We start from the raw sequence: 16,726 nt of genomic DNA, 5'->3' as shown, positions 1-16,726 counted from the left end.
TAATTTTTCCAGTGTGTGACAAAATATGCATGCTAAATTTTAGTCCACATTCTAAATAGGAGATATATGAATATAGTTAATCTAACTTCTGGGGTCCAAACTATTTCCCCAGGCTTGCTAAACTGAGTGTGCGTAGTCCCATTCCAAGGAACCAAGGTTTCCATGTTGAGTTACAGCGATAACCATTGAGTGTTCTCTCCATAGACCCTGACAGCCAAACAGATTATTTTTCACTCTTAATGCTACCTCTAGAAACTTTGTAACTAGCTATTTTCTCAAAGCCTCCAGTCCATGAGGAGTTATTCTTAGAATTCCCTCTTAATTAATTTTGTCTCATCATTTCTTAATTTGATATTGCTGCTCACATTCTCCAGGATTTTCTTATCCCTCTGTTTCTTTTCCTTTTTCTTAAGTAAACTCCACACCCAGTGTGGGGTTTGAACATACAACCCTGAGATCGAGAGTCCCATGGTCTACTGACTGAGCCAGCCAGGTGCCCGCATTGCTCTTTCCTGTTACACGTCAGGTAGTATTGGGTATGGATGAGTCTACACTCTACTTTTGGCTTCCTACATGCCTCTATCCAACAAATGTGCTGTTCTGCCAACTGCCTTCAAAATACGTCTAAAATTGTATTCAACCATTTATGTGTGCTCATATTTCTGAGCTGGTGGCACTTGGATCCTTAGAAAATGCTCTTGTTTCTCACTTGCCACTAATGTGTAAAAATTTTCTTTCCTTCCTTTCTCCCTTTATGTTGGTCTCTCTCTTTTTTTTTTTAAAGATTTTATTTATTCATCAGAGACACAGGCAGAGGGAGAAGTAGGCTTCATGAAGGGACTCTGATATGGGACTCGATCCTGGGACCAGGATCACACTCTGGATCACACCCTGGATCAAAGGCGGTGCCGAACCACCACCAAATAGCCTCTATTCCCTCCCCCCCTCCAAATCTGCCTCTAAATCAGTGACTTTCAATTATTTTTGACCAAGTTCCATGGCAAGGAGTGTATGCTACATCACAAACAGGACATCTTCCCCACCCCCAACACACACAGCAGAGAGCCCACACAACTGATTTATTTCTCACTCTTCTTCCTGTGTTTTTATTTATAGGTATAGATAGATCTATAGAACAGAAACCTGAAATTTCACAATGTAAGACTTCCCTTCCAATATTCTGTGAACTCTAATATATCCAATTGTACTGTATTTCTATTCTATCCTACCCTATTCTTTCTATTTCTATTAAGCATAAATGCTGGTCACAACTCATTAAATTGATTTCACAATCCAGTAATAGATTATAACCCAGAGACTGAACACTATTTTTGCCCTCTGTATTCATTAGATTGATATAGCAAGAATAAAAATCTGACTCTATCATTCTCCATATTAATCCTTTTGGAAGGCCTCCTGTTGCCTCCTGGATAATGTGCAATACCTTGAAAGGCCATGCATGGCCCCCTGGCAAGCTGACAGCTCTTCCTGTTTCGTATTTCCTCATTCCGCACTTTCTACCCTGGCAGCTTCTTACTTACCTTGGAGTTTTCTTTTTCTGGTCCTCTCATATCCTCATCCCCCTGCTGCTTTCCTCTAAAAGCAATACTTAAGTCACGGCAAGCAAAATGTCTACTGTAAGAAGTAGTGAGAAAGCGATCACCTAACAATTTGTGGTTGATTTCTTGCTATAAATTTCCCCCCCAAAATCAATAATTACATATTCATAGATTGGTATCATCATCACATCATCATCATTGACTAAAACAAATACTCCGGAAATTATTTATTTCCGTAAAGAAAAGACACTTTGGCGGTGGCATTCAAGTATGTGTGAATCCACTGTTCTAGGTGTTCATAATGATTCATACAGAACAAGGAAACCACACTGAAAAAAAAAAAAAAGGAAACCACACTGAGACAGTACAATGAAAATCTATTTCATTTTCATATTACCCCCTGCCTAACTATATCCTATTGTCTGATAGGAACAGGATCATCTCCCAGGTAGAAACAGAAGAAACAGAGCCTTCTCTATTTTCTTGAATGTCAAATGAGGCAACAGAAGAGTTAAATAACTAGATGTTGCAATAAAAAATTTCCCCTGCCATTCTTCTAGATAATCTGAATCAAAAGAGTAACCACGAACTAACTCTGTGTTACATTTCTGTGAACAAATTCGAGTAGATCTCATCTACTCAGCAGCACCTGCAGAATCTGTCTGAACATCACGTTGTAGAGTGCATGAAAGGCATGGAGAAAAAAGACAGAGGATTGCTGTTTTTAACTTTATTTGGCTTTGGAAGTCTTGCAGTAAATTTGGAAAGTCGGACAGTGGGGGGAAATTTGGGCAACATTACCTAATATTGGATAAGAATCATCTTTGTGTGTGTGTGTAAACCTCAACATGGAATCATCCAATTGAAATACAATTTAGTTGTATAAAACTTTAATAATTGAGTTGGTCAGGTTTTAATTTACAACAATGTAAACAAAGTGAACTACATTTATAAACTAACATTTACTGCCATTGGGTGGAATCCATAAGAAACACCTGTGAACTATGGAAATGATCCTGTTCATGGAAAGATCTCCCTCAGCTTTCCATGGATTAATAATTTGCTTTGGGGACCTCTGGGTGGCTCAGCAGTTGAGTGTCTGCCTTCGGTTCAGGGCGCGATTCTGGGATCCTGGGATCATTGGGCTCCCTGCGTGGAGCCTGCTTCTCTCTCTACCTGTGTCTCTGCCTCTCTCTCTCTGTCTCTCTCATGAATAAATAAAAAATCTTAAAAAATAATTTGCTTTGTATGAGGTCATCACTAGTGCAATAAACTTAATATTTCAGAGACACATACTAACTAATCACTGACTGGAGTTTAGTATCATGTATTTCTTGGTGTTAATAGGGAAGTATTCAATAAGTGAATTTGCTCTTTAAGTAAATATGATTAAGATTATGTAAGTGTGAATTTCCAAGGAATACATTTTCATGACAATGATCTTTAAATGTTTCTGATGCCTTTTAACAGCTTTAAATGTTTAGATACTACTTCTCTTAATTCCTTTTAAAAAAACATATATGGATTGATATCTATTGTAGGTGATTTTAAAGGGGAAAAAGTGATGAGCATTTTCTATGTCTGCAGTTCTCAGCTGTTACCTGCTCAATTCCTGGGAACTTAAAAATACCAATGCCCCAGGCATGCTCATTGTCTGAACCCTACAACTGTATCAGACTCTTTGAGGGTGGGTTTAGGCATCTCTCTCTCTCTCTCTCTATATATATATATATAATTTATATATGTATAAATATATATTTATATATATTTATCTATCTCTATATGTAATTTAATGGCTTCGCTAGCTGGTTGTAATTATGTCAAGAATCTATGAGGTTCATAATATTTTTATATGGAATGTGATTCTTCTTTCCTTTGTAAAGTGATACAAATTATAGTATTTTCTTGATTGAAAATGCTCCTATTCACCCCTCCCCCCACACTCCACCACTAGGGAAAAACTCTGTTCTCCCTGAGATAGTAAATGTCTTGTAGCCCTCACTTGCCTCCTTTCCCACTGTTCTTTTGACTCTCCCCACATGCCTCCCCAGAAGCTCTCCATGTTACAGGTGCTGTCTACAAATCAGACTTGATGCTCCTTCCCTTACTGTGTCAACGGCTGTACTCTTACGCAGGAAAGGGAAGCAGGTTCAGGAGTCAGATGACTCAGGTGTGCAGGGGAGCCAGGACCAACTGGACCAAAAGCCTCCATAGTAACAGGAGCCCATCAAATAGAGGAATGGCTTTAGACATGTTTCCCATTTCCTCTTTTTAGTAATATTCAGCCTGAAAAATACTATGTTCCTTTTAGCAATTATCAACTCTCCTTTGTGTAGCTTGAGTCTTTTAATCTTTTCGATTCCCTGGGATGGGAATGATGAACATTAAGTTAATTAAATTACACTGAAATTTGTAGGAAGTCCTTCTAAATGTCCACTTAAAAGACACATCTCAGGAAAACAAAATCTTTTAAATATAAACATTAACATACTAAATTAAAATTTAAAAATGCATAACCTGAAAATGCAAATTAAGTCTTAGAAGGTAGGCCATGGGCCCTATCCTTTGTCTCTAATCTCTGGTTCCCTGAGAGCAGAAACTAACTTTTACTTATATTTGTATCCCTTGCACTTTAGGACTGTGACAGGCTGAAACAGCTAGTAAATGTTAGTGGTATTAACATACCTCTTTTTCTTATAATGGTAAATCCTGCTTTTCTAGAGGGTCATCTTATTTAACTAATGTTTAATTATAGAGATGTATCTAATCTTATTATTTTATTTTTAAGGTAAAGAAAGGCATTTGTTTTCCTGCTATGTAAATTTGCTAGCATATAAGAATACCTTTTATGATTAAATACTTGTTAGTTATGGTGTCCCTGAGTAGAACAAAGATGGCAACAATCAAGAACTGAAATGTTTAATCCTGAACATGAAGTTCAACACTCAGTTTATACCCGACAACTAAGAGAAAAATGAGGGATGCCTGGGTGGCTCAGCGGTTGAACATCTGCCTTTGGCTCAGGGCGTGATCCTGGATTCCCAGGATTGAGTCCTGCATCGGGCTCCTTGCATGGAGCCTGCTTCTCCTCCCTCTCCCTGTGTCTCTGCCCCTCTTTCTGTGTCTCTCAAGAATAACTTAAAAGAAAAAAATCCTAAAAAAAAGAAAAAGAAAAAATGAAGTATTTCTAGTGTAACAATTTGTGCATTTAAGTGAAAGCTTACTTTTTTTTTTTTTGCAGGAAGCAGTTAATAGTTCAAAATAGTGTTTGGAAAAAAACCCAACAAAATAGTGTTTGATTTAGATCACTGGTTCTGAAAGGGGGAACAGAGTAGAAAACATGCATTATCTTGGCCCCTTGCTTTGAGTGAATTTCAAGTATTGTTAAAAGAAGACCATTAAAAAGAAATTTTTAATGGTAAAGGGGAAAGAGGATATGGATTAAAACAATAATGAGACAATGTTTTGGGGGTACTAAGGCTTTCGGTTACATACACACAGTTCAAGGAAATCAGGTACTTGAGAAGTACAGCAGTAACGCGACTTTAGAGTTCATCACGTTTCGCAACGAGTAATTCTATGGGAAAGCACATTGTGGTTGGGTATTAGTTTTCATCATTCCTGCTTAACAGTGTTCTAAGGACTTGAAGGGTGTTTGTTGCTCAAAGTTACACAGCAGAAACAGCAACAAACACAGATAATCTGACTCCAGATTCAGTGTTGTGTCACAGCTCTGGACCCACACGGCCACCCAGGGCTCTGTGAACTAGATATATGAATGGAGGACTCGCTGGAAGGACAGTGCCAGGCATTTGTGAACATGGTACAGCATAAACCCTTGCTACTGAAAGAGGTCCCAGGAGTTTGAGCTTATTTGAAATAAGGTATCTGGTGCCCGTCGCCAACGTAATGCACAGGGATCTGCATTTTTAGTAATATTCCTATACAATTTTTACCCACTCTAAGGTGCAAAGCAAGAGTGTAAAGAATTCCAGATATGAAATCAGGGTACCTGAATTCAGTCTCAGCCCTGCCACAAACTAGCTGTATGTAGCTCTGTGTGTTTAACGGTATCAGTTTCTTTATCTGTAAAATGGAGTTGATGATATCCATCTTCAAGGGTTGTTGTGATGCTCATCTGAATAAGAGGGCCTGGATCCCAGCAAGAGTTTATGAAATGCATACTGAATCCATATGCAAATCCACAGATGTTTAAAAAGACTGCACAGGCACTCAAAGAATTTGGTGAACTCTCAATTTCTTGATTATATTGCACTAAGAACTATCTGTGTTAGAATCGATTTAAATTAAGCTTTCTGGGATGTCCACATTTTCATGCCCTAGAGATTTGCTACAGAATTATTCTCAGCAGAGCAATTATAGGTGAGGCTGCCCTATAATGAGATATCCTTGCTACTTCATTAAATAAACCCCTTTGGATGGGCTCCAAAATGGACCTGCCTCATACCAAATTCCATTACATTGGAAGTAATCACATAAGAAGGCCCTGGTGCAGGTTCAATCAACTGGATACCTACCATTTACCATAAAGGGAATGTGTTCTAGAACAATGATTCCCAAAAGCATGTTCTCAGACCAACACTTTACTGATCCAAGGGGGAAACAACAGAAAAATAAAGACAATTTAACTTTTCATAAAATTAACATATAACCTATTTTAAAAATATCCTTCATTCTGAGAGTGTGCCCCCCCCCCTTTTTTTTTTAAGATCTTACTTATTTGAGAGACAGAGAGTGAGAGTGGGAGGGAGGGACAGAGGGAGAGGGAGAGAGAGACAAGTAGACTCCCTGTGGGGCGGGGGTGGGGGTAGGGGTTGGTCCCAGGACATTGGCATCATAACATGAGCTGAAGTCAGATGCTCAATCAACCGAGCCACTCAGGTGCCCCCTGGGAGTGTGCCCTTTCTATTTTCTATCCCTTTGGCATTGAACTGCTCCATATTTTTATAAAATAATGATAATGATAATAGATTATAATTTTTGTAATGTTCTTACACAATACAAATACAGTGTAAATCCTCTCTTCCTCCACTAACTTTTTGTTTTAATTTACAGGTCCTTGAAATGCAAAAATTCTAAATCATTGTTATAGGGAAAAAAAAAACTGCTTAAAGGAGATTCTTTCTTTTGAAATTAGGGAAGGCGCAGAACATTTTAAGTTAAGAATCATACCGTGAAGTTTAACTGAAGGGCAAATCGGTTAATTTTGACATATCTGAGTACAACACTCCTTAAACTACAGTGCATACAAGGATCACCTGGCATCTTGATTCTATAGGTCTGGCACAACCCAAAATTGGGTATTTCCAACAAACTCATACTTAGAGTAGCAAAGGCGTAGTGGTTAACTGGGGAACTAGACCATCCTTGGCTCAGCTTCTGGTTCTATCATTTCTAACTGTCGTTCCTTTAGCAAGTTACTCAACCCATTGGTCACTTAGTTTTTTCACTAGTAACAAAAGAATAATAGTCCCATCTGTTAAAGAGATAGCAGGCCCCAAATGGAATCAGTTGTGTTAAGCCCCATGTCAGCAGATCCGCTTAATACCTACCCTAATTGCAGTTTCAACCTTCTAGGAATGTAACCTTTAACCAGTCAACATGAATTTAGCTGGGCAGCACGATTTAGATAATCCACCTGATGAACCCTTTCTATTCTCTAGGGGTGACCTTGCCAAAAACAATGCATTCTTTATTAACATTTTCCTTTTCCTGCCCCTTTTCTGCCTTTTGCCCTTCCGAGCTCCTTTCTATTGCTAGATAGGATGCTGCCAGATTTGTGAACTGTTGAATAAAGCCAATTAGATCTTGAAATTTATTCAGTTGAATTTTTTTTTTTTAACAGATTTGGTGGCAGCAGTGAGATTCAAGTCTTCAACAGCTTCAGGGACAATGAGAAACACAGGCACGATACCTGTGAACACACTAGGTCCAATGTCTTTCTTGCCACTTCGGAGGGCTGTGGGTTAGTTGTTGGTTCTGAGCTCTGCTCACTTTGTGTGGAGCTCCAGACCTAGCTGGCTTTTCAGTCTGCAATTCCCAGTTTATTGAGTAAAAAAAACCCCAGACTTCGGTTCAGTCTCCAGATTCCATGTCGGAAACTGCTGATGGTAGTTCCCTGTTTGTTTGGAATCCTTGCCCAGATTCCACACTTGGAACTGCTGGAGGCACAGCTGCAGTCCTCCATTTGTTTGGAAACAGTCTGCAGCCCTCAGTCTTTGGGTTCTGTTGGCTCAATCCTCTCCCTGGTCCCAGGTTCCAAGGTGGGAACTGCTGGTGGTGCATGCACAACCTTCTCTTGGTCAGTCTGCAGGAATATCTACACCCCAGCCCCTGATTCTATCTCAAGATCCACGAGGGAACTGTTAGTCGCAGTTTGCAGTTCCCCATTCAGGTGGAATCCCTAGTCCATAGTCCCCATTTGTTGAAGTTTGCTGGTTCAATCCTTTCCCCAGTCCCCAGTTTGTTGGTTACTGCCAGTATGTTAATGTATGACATGAAGTAAAAGCTAATTGCTAATGGGAATCTTAGAAAACAAAAAAGCCACAAAAATTGGTGGGTAAGAGTCAAACACTAATAGGCTGTTAGAGTGCTCATCATGTAACCCAAAGACTCCCATGTAAGGATAAGCTGGTTATCCAGAATAGGTGAGATTGACACTAGGGTCATCTGCCAACTTCAATGAGGTACACTGTAAAACATCATCACACAGTTCTGAACCCAGCAGCACATCCCTTTCAGGTACTAATCTGGCCCTGAGAGACCCAAAGGCTAAACTATGAATGAATGAATGAATGAATGATAAAAATGGGATCCTTAAAAACCAAAGAGTTAAGCGTGCCACCTTTTGGTGTGCAGCTCATTTTACATCTAAGAACTATGGACACAGAAGCGACAGATATCTACAAAAATGGCAAAATCTTACTAACAACAACCTGGAATTACAATGGCCATTATGGTCTTATTTAGATAAGATTGTTTACTTAAGAAATACACTTAAAAGCTAGGCCTCCCAAATCAAACAGAATAGGATACCTATCTTAGTTGGTATATAGAAGCTTCCAAAAGGCTTCAAGACTCTAAAATAACTTTAAAGTTTTGTTGCAAAAGACTGATGAAAAATTAAAGACACAAAGGATATCTAAAATAACATTTATGCCTCTCCCGTTATACCCTCCTAAAAATCCATCATTAAAACACTGGTTCAGAAACTGTTGTCTCAGGTGTAATCATCTGGGACACTGGAAAACAGATTGTCCTCAAAGGTGCTACACAAATTCTTTAATACCAGCTCAAGTGCTCCCATATCTACCTTCAAAGGAAGGACCCCATATGGGCCCCTCCTCAAATTGATGGGACTCACTCATCTTCTGGTAAACTGCTACATTATTCCTTTACACAGCTAAAGGAAACTAAAATTAAATTTAATGGAAAACCTTGCCAAATTCTAGTAAATATCAGAGCTACACTCTCCATTTTAAACCCCAGTCAGAATCTGCAGATGGGATCCTGAAAAAACTGGCAGAAGCCAGCTAAGGGTGAGAATTCTTACTAGATTCAGCTTTCCCAGCTCTCTGTAGTACTGGGTAGAAAGAGTAAATTAAAATATCTTTTGCACCCTCTTTGGGGACACCTCTTAAATCTAAGGGGTTGTTTGGTACTGTCAGAAATATTTACTATTTGTCTTGGCTAACAGCTACAAAGTAGCTCTGTGGTCAAAAATTGGCCCAATTGCAAAGCCTGATAAGAATTTATTTTTAGGCTTCCTCCCATAGCCAAAATGAAACTCTATACCCAGAGAGAAAGAAAAAAAAAAAAAACAAAACTTCTGAGACCTTTGAAAAAAGAATTTACTAAAAAAGATAATGTAGTTAAATTGGTGGATCAACCCTTGGTGTCCGTGGAGGCTGTAGGCCAATTCTTTGAGGAATTGAGAACAGCTGTCCCTATCTTACGTATCTTTGCAACATTAAAAAATGCAGCTGTAGGGGCAGCTCAAGGTTCACCTACTCTTTTCAACCAATCCTAAAATGCCCCCCCCCCCCCATTTATCTCAAAAGACTTGTAAATATTGGCCTTAGGAAACCAAAGTCCTTCTTGGAGGAACTTATTATATTCCTTCCCTGTGCCTTTGAGATGGAAACTCTTATCTAGGCCATCTCTTTAAAGTAAAAACTTCAGGGAGGTAATAATTCTTACTGAAGGAAAAAGATTGTGGGGGACAGAGGGAAAGTTCATTCCTTCCTTCCTCCTGCCCCCCCCCCCCCCGTTTTTTTTAAATACAAACTGCTCTATAGCTTCCAGTTTACTAGTCAAGGTCAAGTGCAAATCTTAAGTGTCTTTCCAAATATTAGTAGAAAAAGCTTTAGCAATCTGAGTAGATAAACTTAATTTATTCCAACTGTTCTTTTATAACTAATGAATTTTACATTATTGTGCCTGCTTTATGGTTAAAACTTTTGAATGAAACTATAAGGTCTCTGTGTCTGTGTGTTTATGTGTATTGTAGGTGTGATATTTTTCTATTTTTTTCTACTGCTTGATGGATATTGCCAAAATTAATTTATAAAAGAGCTCAATTTAGTTGGTTTAAAGGCAAGCGCTTGTAAGGACCGGGTATTCTAAAACTCTCAGAAATATAGAAATTAATACAAATGATTTTTAAGTTCACATGATCTAGGATTAATCTTTAGTAAATAAAAGCTAATTTAAGGCAGATTAAAGTTATTAGAGTTATAATCTCTAGTGCATAAAAGCTAGTTTAAGGCATTTCCTTATTGTTATCAGCATTAAACATAAAATTTTTATTCTACCTGGGTTTACTAATTGAGTAAGTTCTTATTATCTCTACTAAAATTTGTTGGCCTGAAAATACTCTGGATGACTGACTTTGTTTAATGTTTTATGAAATTTTTGTGGGTAATCTAAACAATTGTCAAGAACAAGTAAGTTAAAATACATGTAGGTAGTGATGTGGGAAACAAAGGCTGAAGAAAAAGTATTAAATTCTCTTACTACCTACAGCCCGTTGACAAGTCTGTGAAACAGGCTGAGTGACCTTCCTCTAGGGACTCAACCGCCTTGATGTTGATACTTTGCTAAGGGCAAAAGGCAGTCTTAGCCCGACCCAGAGGACCCTGTAAGTCTACTTTGACATATAAAAATTCCTTTGGAAACTTCCTTTATCTCTATCACCCACCCCCAAGATATATGTTGGCCATCATCTGCCAAGTAGATGACCCACCAATACACATCTGAAGGGTCTCATGCCTGAGTTTTTACTAAACAATAATAAATGACCTCTCATAACAATAGCTAGCCCCCTCAGGATCCTGGAAACCTTGTTTCCAAAATACCTGGGAGGCTTACACTATTCCTAACCCCCTCCAATTGGAAAGTATATAATGAGCCAGTGCAGCCCTTTCTGCCTATGGGTCCTGTCCCTGTGCTTTAATAAAACCATCTTTTTTGCACCAAAGACGTCTCAAGAATTCTTTCTTGGCCGTCAGCTTCAAACCCTAAGTCTTTCCTGTATCAGGAAGGATAAAAAGATGTTAGGTGAACTTTTCAAATAGTTGTTATAGTAACCTGAAACCTGAAAATTTGGCTAAGTTCAATGAAGAGTTAAGTTAAATTCATTAAATATCCAGCTCATTTCCAAATAAGATAGAAACAATTACTGAACATAGGTTTATCCTCTTTTGGTTTCCTTTTTACAAAGGAACTAAAGATATTTGGATCTATCGGTAAACATATTTTATGCCACATTGGAGAAATTGTACTCTAAGGAAGCATATGTCTCTAGGAGTCATAAAATGTAAATTTGCCAATCTAAAGAATGCTGATGCAACAGTTCACAATTGCTTACTTAGTTTTTACTAAAATTAAGGTTTTAAAGGGTGAAAAATTCTAATATATAAATAAAACTACTAGAAATAATAAAGGAAAGATCTCTGCAGGGAAAGTAAACAGGGATGTGTGTTTTCAGTAAAAGAAGGTATGAGGAATGGAGATGAATTTTTTTTAAAGGAAAAGTAATTTTATTCTAGAGAGAGGTAGAAAAGAGGAAAAAATAGGAAAAAAATCTGAATCTAAAGAAGTTGTAGAAGGATTTTGCAAAAGGAACCTTGAGAAAGTAATTTTATGTGTGATCAAGCTGGATAAAATTAAATAAATTTATTTTAAGTTTTTTTAAAATAAGCTTTCAGATGATTGATGTACTTATGTTTAAGAAAAACTAGAACTTCATATTTTTTCATCTGCCAGAAGGACAAAATTTTCTTGGACTATTGGTCTGCTCCTGATGTTGTGAAAGGTTCTCTTCCTTTACCTTTTAAGTAATCTGCCTATAAAGCAAAGATTTAAAAAAAAAAAAAAAAGCAAAGATTTATGTTTTATCAAAATGATTTCCTGTGTTATCATCAGGTCTTTGATTATAGAAAAAAATAATTATTGTCCTTTAAAGATTAAGACTCTAGGCATACAAATGTGATTTAATATAAATGTGTTTTTATCTTCAGCTTGTATCTTTTGCCCTATTGGTATATCTTCTGATGTGAATACAAACTGAAGAGCAAATAATGACTGATTTTAATAAAATTTAATAAATTTTAACAAAGTTTAACACAGATGGATGAGTAGGTCACGGGACTAAGCACTAATCTCACCTACAGAACTGGTTTAACTTTATGTAGTAAAAGTAAAGCATAAAAAATAAATTATTTCATCAAGTTCATCTAAATAAATGCCTCCTATGTTTGAAATCCTAAAATATTAAAATTGACTGCTTTAGGGAGCTAAACTGTTTTCTTCTGAATCACTGCTTATCATTTTATCTCAATCATTCTAAATATTATCATAAATTTATCTATGTAGTGACCATGTTATGAAAACAAAGGGAGCTAATAATTTGTCAAGAGTACAAGGAAACTACCATATAAATAGAATATTCCTAGTGGGGTTATTAAAAACATTGAGAAGTATCATGTCAATTAATCTTCAGAGCCTCTCCTCAATTTTTATTGTTTTTTTTCAATCACAACCAGTGTTCTGTGTCCTCCTATCGCCAGCTTACTACCGCCCATTTAGCAAGCATTCCATATGCCTTGCGCTGCCTCCCAAGTAATAAGCACTCTATGGGAAAGCTGTTAGTTATCCTTCAATATCCATTCTCTTCTTAGGAATACAACCTCTGGATGTTAGGGCTAACCAAAATAAAGACCACAGTTTTCAGCCTCCTTTGTAGGTTTGTATGGTCACATGACTAAATTTGGGTCAATGGAAAAGAAATGGAAATAGTGTGTGCAACCTCTGTGAATTGTGCTCATGGGGACACAGCATGCCTCTCTCCTTCCTTTCCCAACTTCTGGCTGGCTAGAACGTAGATATGACGACACCAACTGGAGCTGACATTTTGGATCATGAGCTTGAGGAACAAAGTAGAATGTGGAGCTCATATCATACCAGCATTTGACTACCTACATTTATATGAAAGAAAAATAAACTCTCTTGCGTTAGACACTGTTATTTTGGGGTTTTCTGTCACTTGCAGCCAAACCTAATCCTAGCTTACATACATTCAAATATTTGTTGCTGCATCTGTTTTCCAGGTGTGATCCTTATCATTATGTCCTGGTGTCTGTTATCCATTCTACCCTGCTTGGAGCCGTGTTAAAACATAAGGAAAAGGGAGAGATGCATTAAATAATACCCATGAACAGTCTGTATTGAAGAAGTTAAATTTAGGAGAAGAAAGCATTAAAGAGGTTAAAAATCTTTTCTATTCCCAGCAGCTCTAGTTTATTAAGAGACATTCTAGGTAAAATTTCAAAGTTAACTCCCAAGATAATTAGACAAAAGCTAGACCAGATGTCTAAGCTAAGTTTTGGTCTCAAAATAATTACCTTTGTTAATTACCAGTAATTAGTGTCAGCATCCAGCACTTTCCTAAAACCTCTTGTTGGGGAGTGGGGGGGGGTGCAGAGAGGTGGGGAAAGACGGTGAGAAAGAAAGAGAGTGAGAGATAAAGAGAGAGAAAGAGAGAGCACATAAGAGAGAATCTGAACAAAAGCATTTTCTAGTACAGTTATATCTTGGGGTCATTAAAGGCTGATTCAAATTTTATCATTTTGAACATTGGGTTTTATGAAAAACCAGGTATTTTCTTCTAGTTAATGCAGATACTTTTTTGCTTCTACCTAGACTTAATTTGAAGTTTATATCCTTTCTTATTTTATACTTTTCTTTTTTCATTTCTAAAATGATTCTTCTTCTTCATCTTTACCATTATACCTTTAAACCCTGGTCCCCCACCCTAAAAAAATATTCGGTGGAAAATGGCCCTGAAAAGATTTCAGGGTTCTTCTTGAAGCCTTCCTTAGCATCCTTTCCTCAGCCAGAGGCTTCTGGTCTTTAGCTCAAAGGACAGCATAGGAATCTCAGTGGTTTGTGGATAACTTAATTTTCTGGCACTTTTTACATAGTTCACAAATTTACATAATGCATTACTCTTCCCTTCTTTGTGTAGACGACCCTTTGTGAGGACAGAAATATTTACAGATGCATCTATTTGTGCACTACCTCATCACTTCCTATCTCCTTGGGCCTCCTATTCTGTTTAGAGTTTCTTTTTAAGTATTTAGGGACACCATTGTCTGTTATTATCCATTAATAATTCATTGTGGATGTAGTCATTTTAACCTGCAAGTAATAGTGGAAATAACACTTTACTCTTTAAATCTCCAGCACAAACATCTCACACTTGACTCCTGCTCATGCCTTCTATCTCATGTGGATTCACTGTCCCTTTACACTATTTCCACTTAACTGTTTACTGGTCTGCCTCCCTCACCAGACTCTTGGGGGGAAAGGTCCATGTTTTAACTCATGTTTTTATATCTCCAGGGGCCACCAAGCACATATAGAATGCATTGCAAAAAAAATTTTTTGTAATTAATGAAAATATGCAGTCACCAATCCAGACAGGTCAATATGACTTTTAGTAACCCACTCTGGTCTTTTTATAGGTTTCAGGAGTCATAAGAGGGAACAATTTTTCCCACTACCTATTTTGTGTTTTAGTGGTGATTCCCAAATAAATTTTAGTCCGCAGGCTACTTCTTTATGCCATAAACAATACTGACGAATTTACCTGCTTGCAGAGAGAAAAATAATTATTCATAAAGCTCACTAGAATGCGAAGGAAAGCGAAGTTTGATGATAAAGTAAAATGGTGCTACTTTGTTTTTAATAAGTATCAGGCATAAATTATCAGCCTTTGCTAACAGTAAAGATGGGTGCATGTAATCATGAAGACTACATATCAAAGTGGGAAAATTCATTTACTCATTAACTGCCTATTTCTAGAGAGAGAATCTATATTCTAACCACCACCACTGTACTAAAACTTTATGGCTTTTATAAGTATACATCTAAATTACAAAACCAACTGCATTTTTATATGTTACCATTTACTGCAGGGTTGGTTAGCAGAGAAAAAGCATGACGTATGTTTTTGGGGAGATTTCTCTATGTCAAATACACACAGGCATATAATTTGTAGGCATATCTTATTTGCTTTATATATTATTTGCTTTTATATTTACTGGGAATCGTATAATCCTGATATCATTCAATATTTTCACTCCATGATCAGTGTTTATTACAGTATGATCAGAGCTACTCAATATCATCCTACTTGCCATTTCACTGCTTGTCACCAACCTGTACATTCTTTAATCCCATACCTCCAATGCTGTTCTGAACTGTCCTGCTGCCACAGCATATTTCTTTTGTCTGTAGCAAGAGCTGGCATCCTTTAAGGCTACCTGAAGCCATTTGTCAATCTGAGGCGGGAAGCTGAAATTAGGTACATGCAAAGGGTCTACTATTTCAGCAGCACGTTGGTTTGATGTAGGTCGAATGCCAGTGGACATGAAGGACTCTACAAACTCATACCTCACGTCCTCTTCATCAACGTAGACCAACTTCGCCTCTACATCCATGATGTTTTTTAAGGGAATGTGAGGCAAAGGCATGCTGATCAACATGCTGTCAAGTTCAGTTATCTTTGCCTCTTTCTTTCCAGCTGGCTTTTCTTCATTTTCTGCCTTCCTTTTAAAGGCCACTTTCTCTGAATCATTGCTTTGTTTTTCTTTGATGCTCTTTGCCATTTTTATTCTTTCACTTGTGATTTCTACCTGTTTATCTCCACAACTTTTCTTAACCTCTTGTGACATTTCTAGGATGTTTGGTTGATTTGCTAAGGTAGACATTTTCTTGCTTGTATTTATCTTTGGAACAAGTTGATCAGGATAGATCCTATTCACTGTATTCTCTGAATTCTTATCACTTCCTGAATCCATTGATTCCCCCCTGAAACTCCTGTAAGGGTTAAGAGAATAAGGAAAATGATTAAAACAATATTTTGAAGTTCCAGTGGTTTAAGACTATAGTCAAATTCATTTATATTTGTTTTATTCATCATAGGTGTTTATTATCTTAAAGTAAAACTGTACGTACATTGTCTGCTGACAGTTTTACTAGAGAAGTAGATGTTTCAATCTCAAAACTCACCAAGAATTTGTTGAAAACACATTTAGATGATGTCTTTAAAAATAATCATCTATAGCTGAACAACACTGAATGAACATTTTTATGGGGTGCCTAAACTCACTGAATAGGAAAACCTTATACATAGGCACTGGGAACAAAAAAAATCCATCTCAATATTAATTTCCTTGGAAAGGCAGGTGGTCTAGAACTCATTATAAAATATACTGCTAACCTGCATAATAGACTCGGGAGTCTAAAGAAACCACAGCTGCTTCCTCTGAAAAGCTTCCAGAAATGTTGTAAGCACAATGTTTCCTCAATTTATTTCTTCTATTAGTAATGAAAATCTCAAGTTTAAGCAGCTTTAAAGATAACTATTATTCAGAACTAATTTGATAGCAGAACATGACCTTCTACCTCACATTAATGTGGAGCCACATATTCATCTTAAGTCTACCATATTAGTATTTTTGTAGCAGTGATATCAATGCTGTACTTATATAAAGATGAGACATTTTCCTAAATCATCACTGTTCAAAAAATTTAATAATTAATGGTCTTTTGTATACTGTCTCTGATGCTAGGTTAATTTC

At 37.2% G+C, this 16,726-nt stretch overlaps 1 protein-coding gene across 1 annotated transcript in view; it reads right to left on the bottom strand.

The window, feature by feature from the left end:
- SPATA16 (spermatogenesis associated 16) overlaps positions 1-15,943 on the bottom strand; it is a 195,908-nt gene extending 179,965 nt beyond the window's left edge. Inside the window, exon 1 of the mRNA XM_041731425.1 lies at positions 15,326-15,943. Coding sequence (XP_041587359.1) covers positions 15,326-15,943 — 618 coding nt within the window. The remainder of the gene's footprint in view (positions 1-15,325) is intronic.
- Positions 15,944-16,726: the final 783 nt, after the last annotated feature.

Source organism: Vulpes lagopus, chromosome 17, assembly GCF_018345385.1.
Source record: "Vulpes lagopus strain Blue_001 chromosome 17, ASM1834538v1, whole genome shotgun sequence".
NCBI classification, from domain to species: domain Eukaryota; kingdom Metazoa; phylum Chordata; class Mammalia; order Carnivora; family Canidae; genus Vulpes; species Vulpes lagopus.
This window is presented reverse-complemented; position numbering and strand designations above follow the sequence as displayed.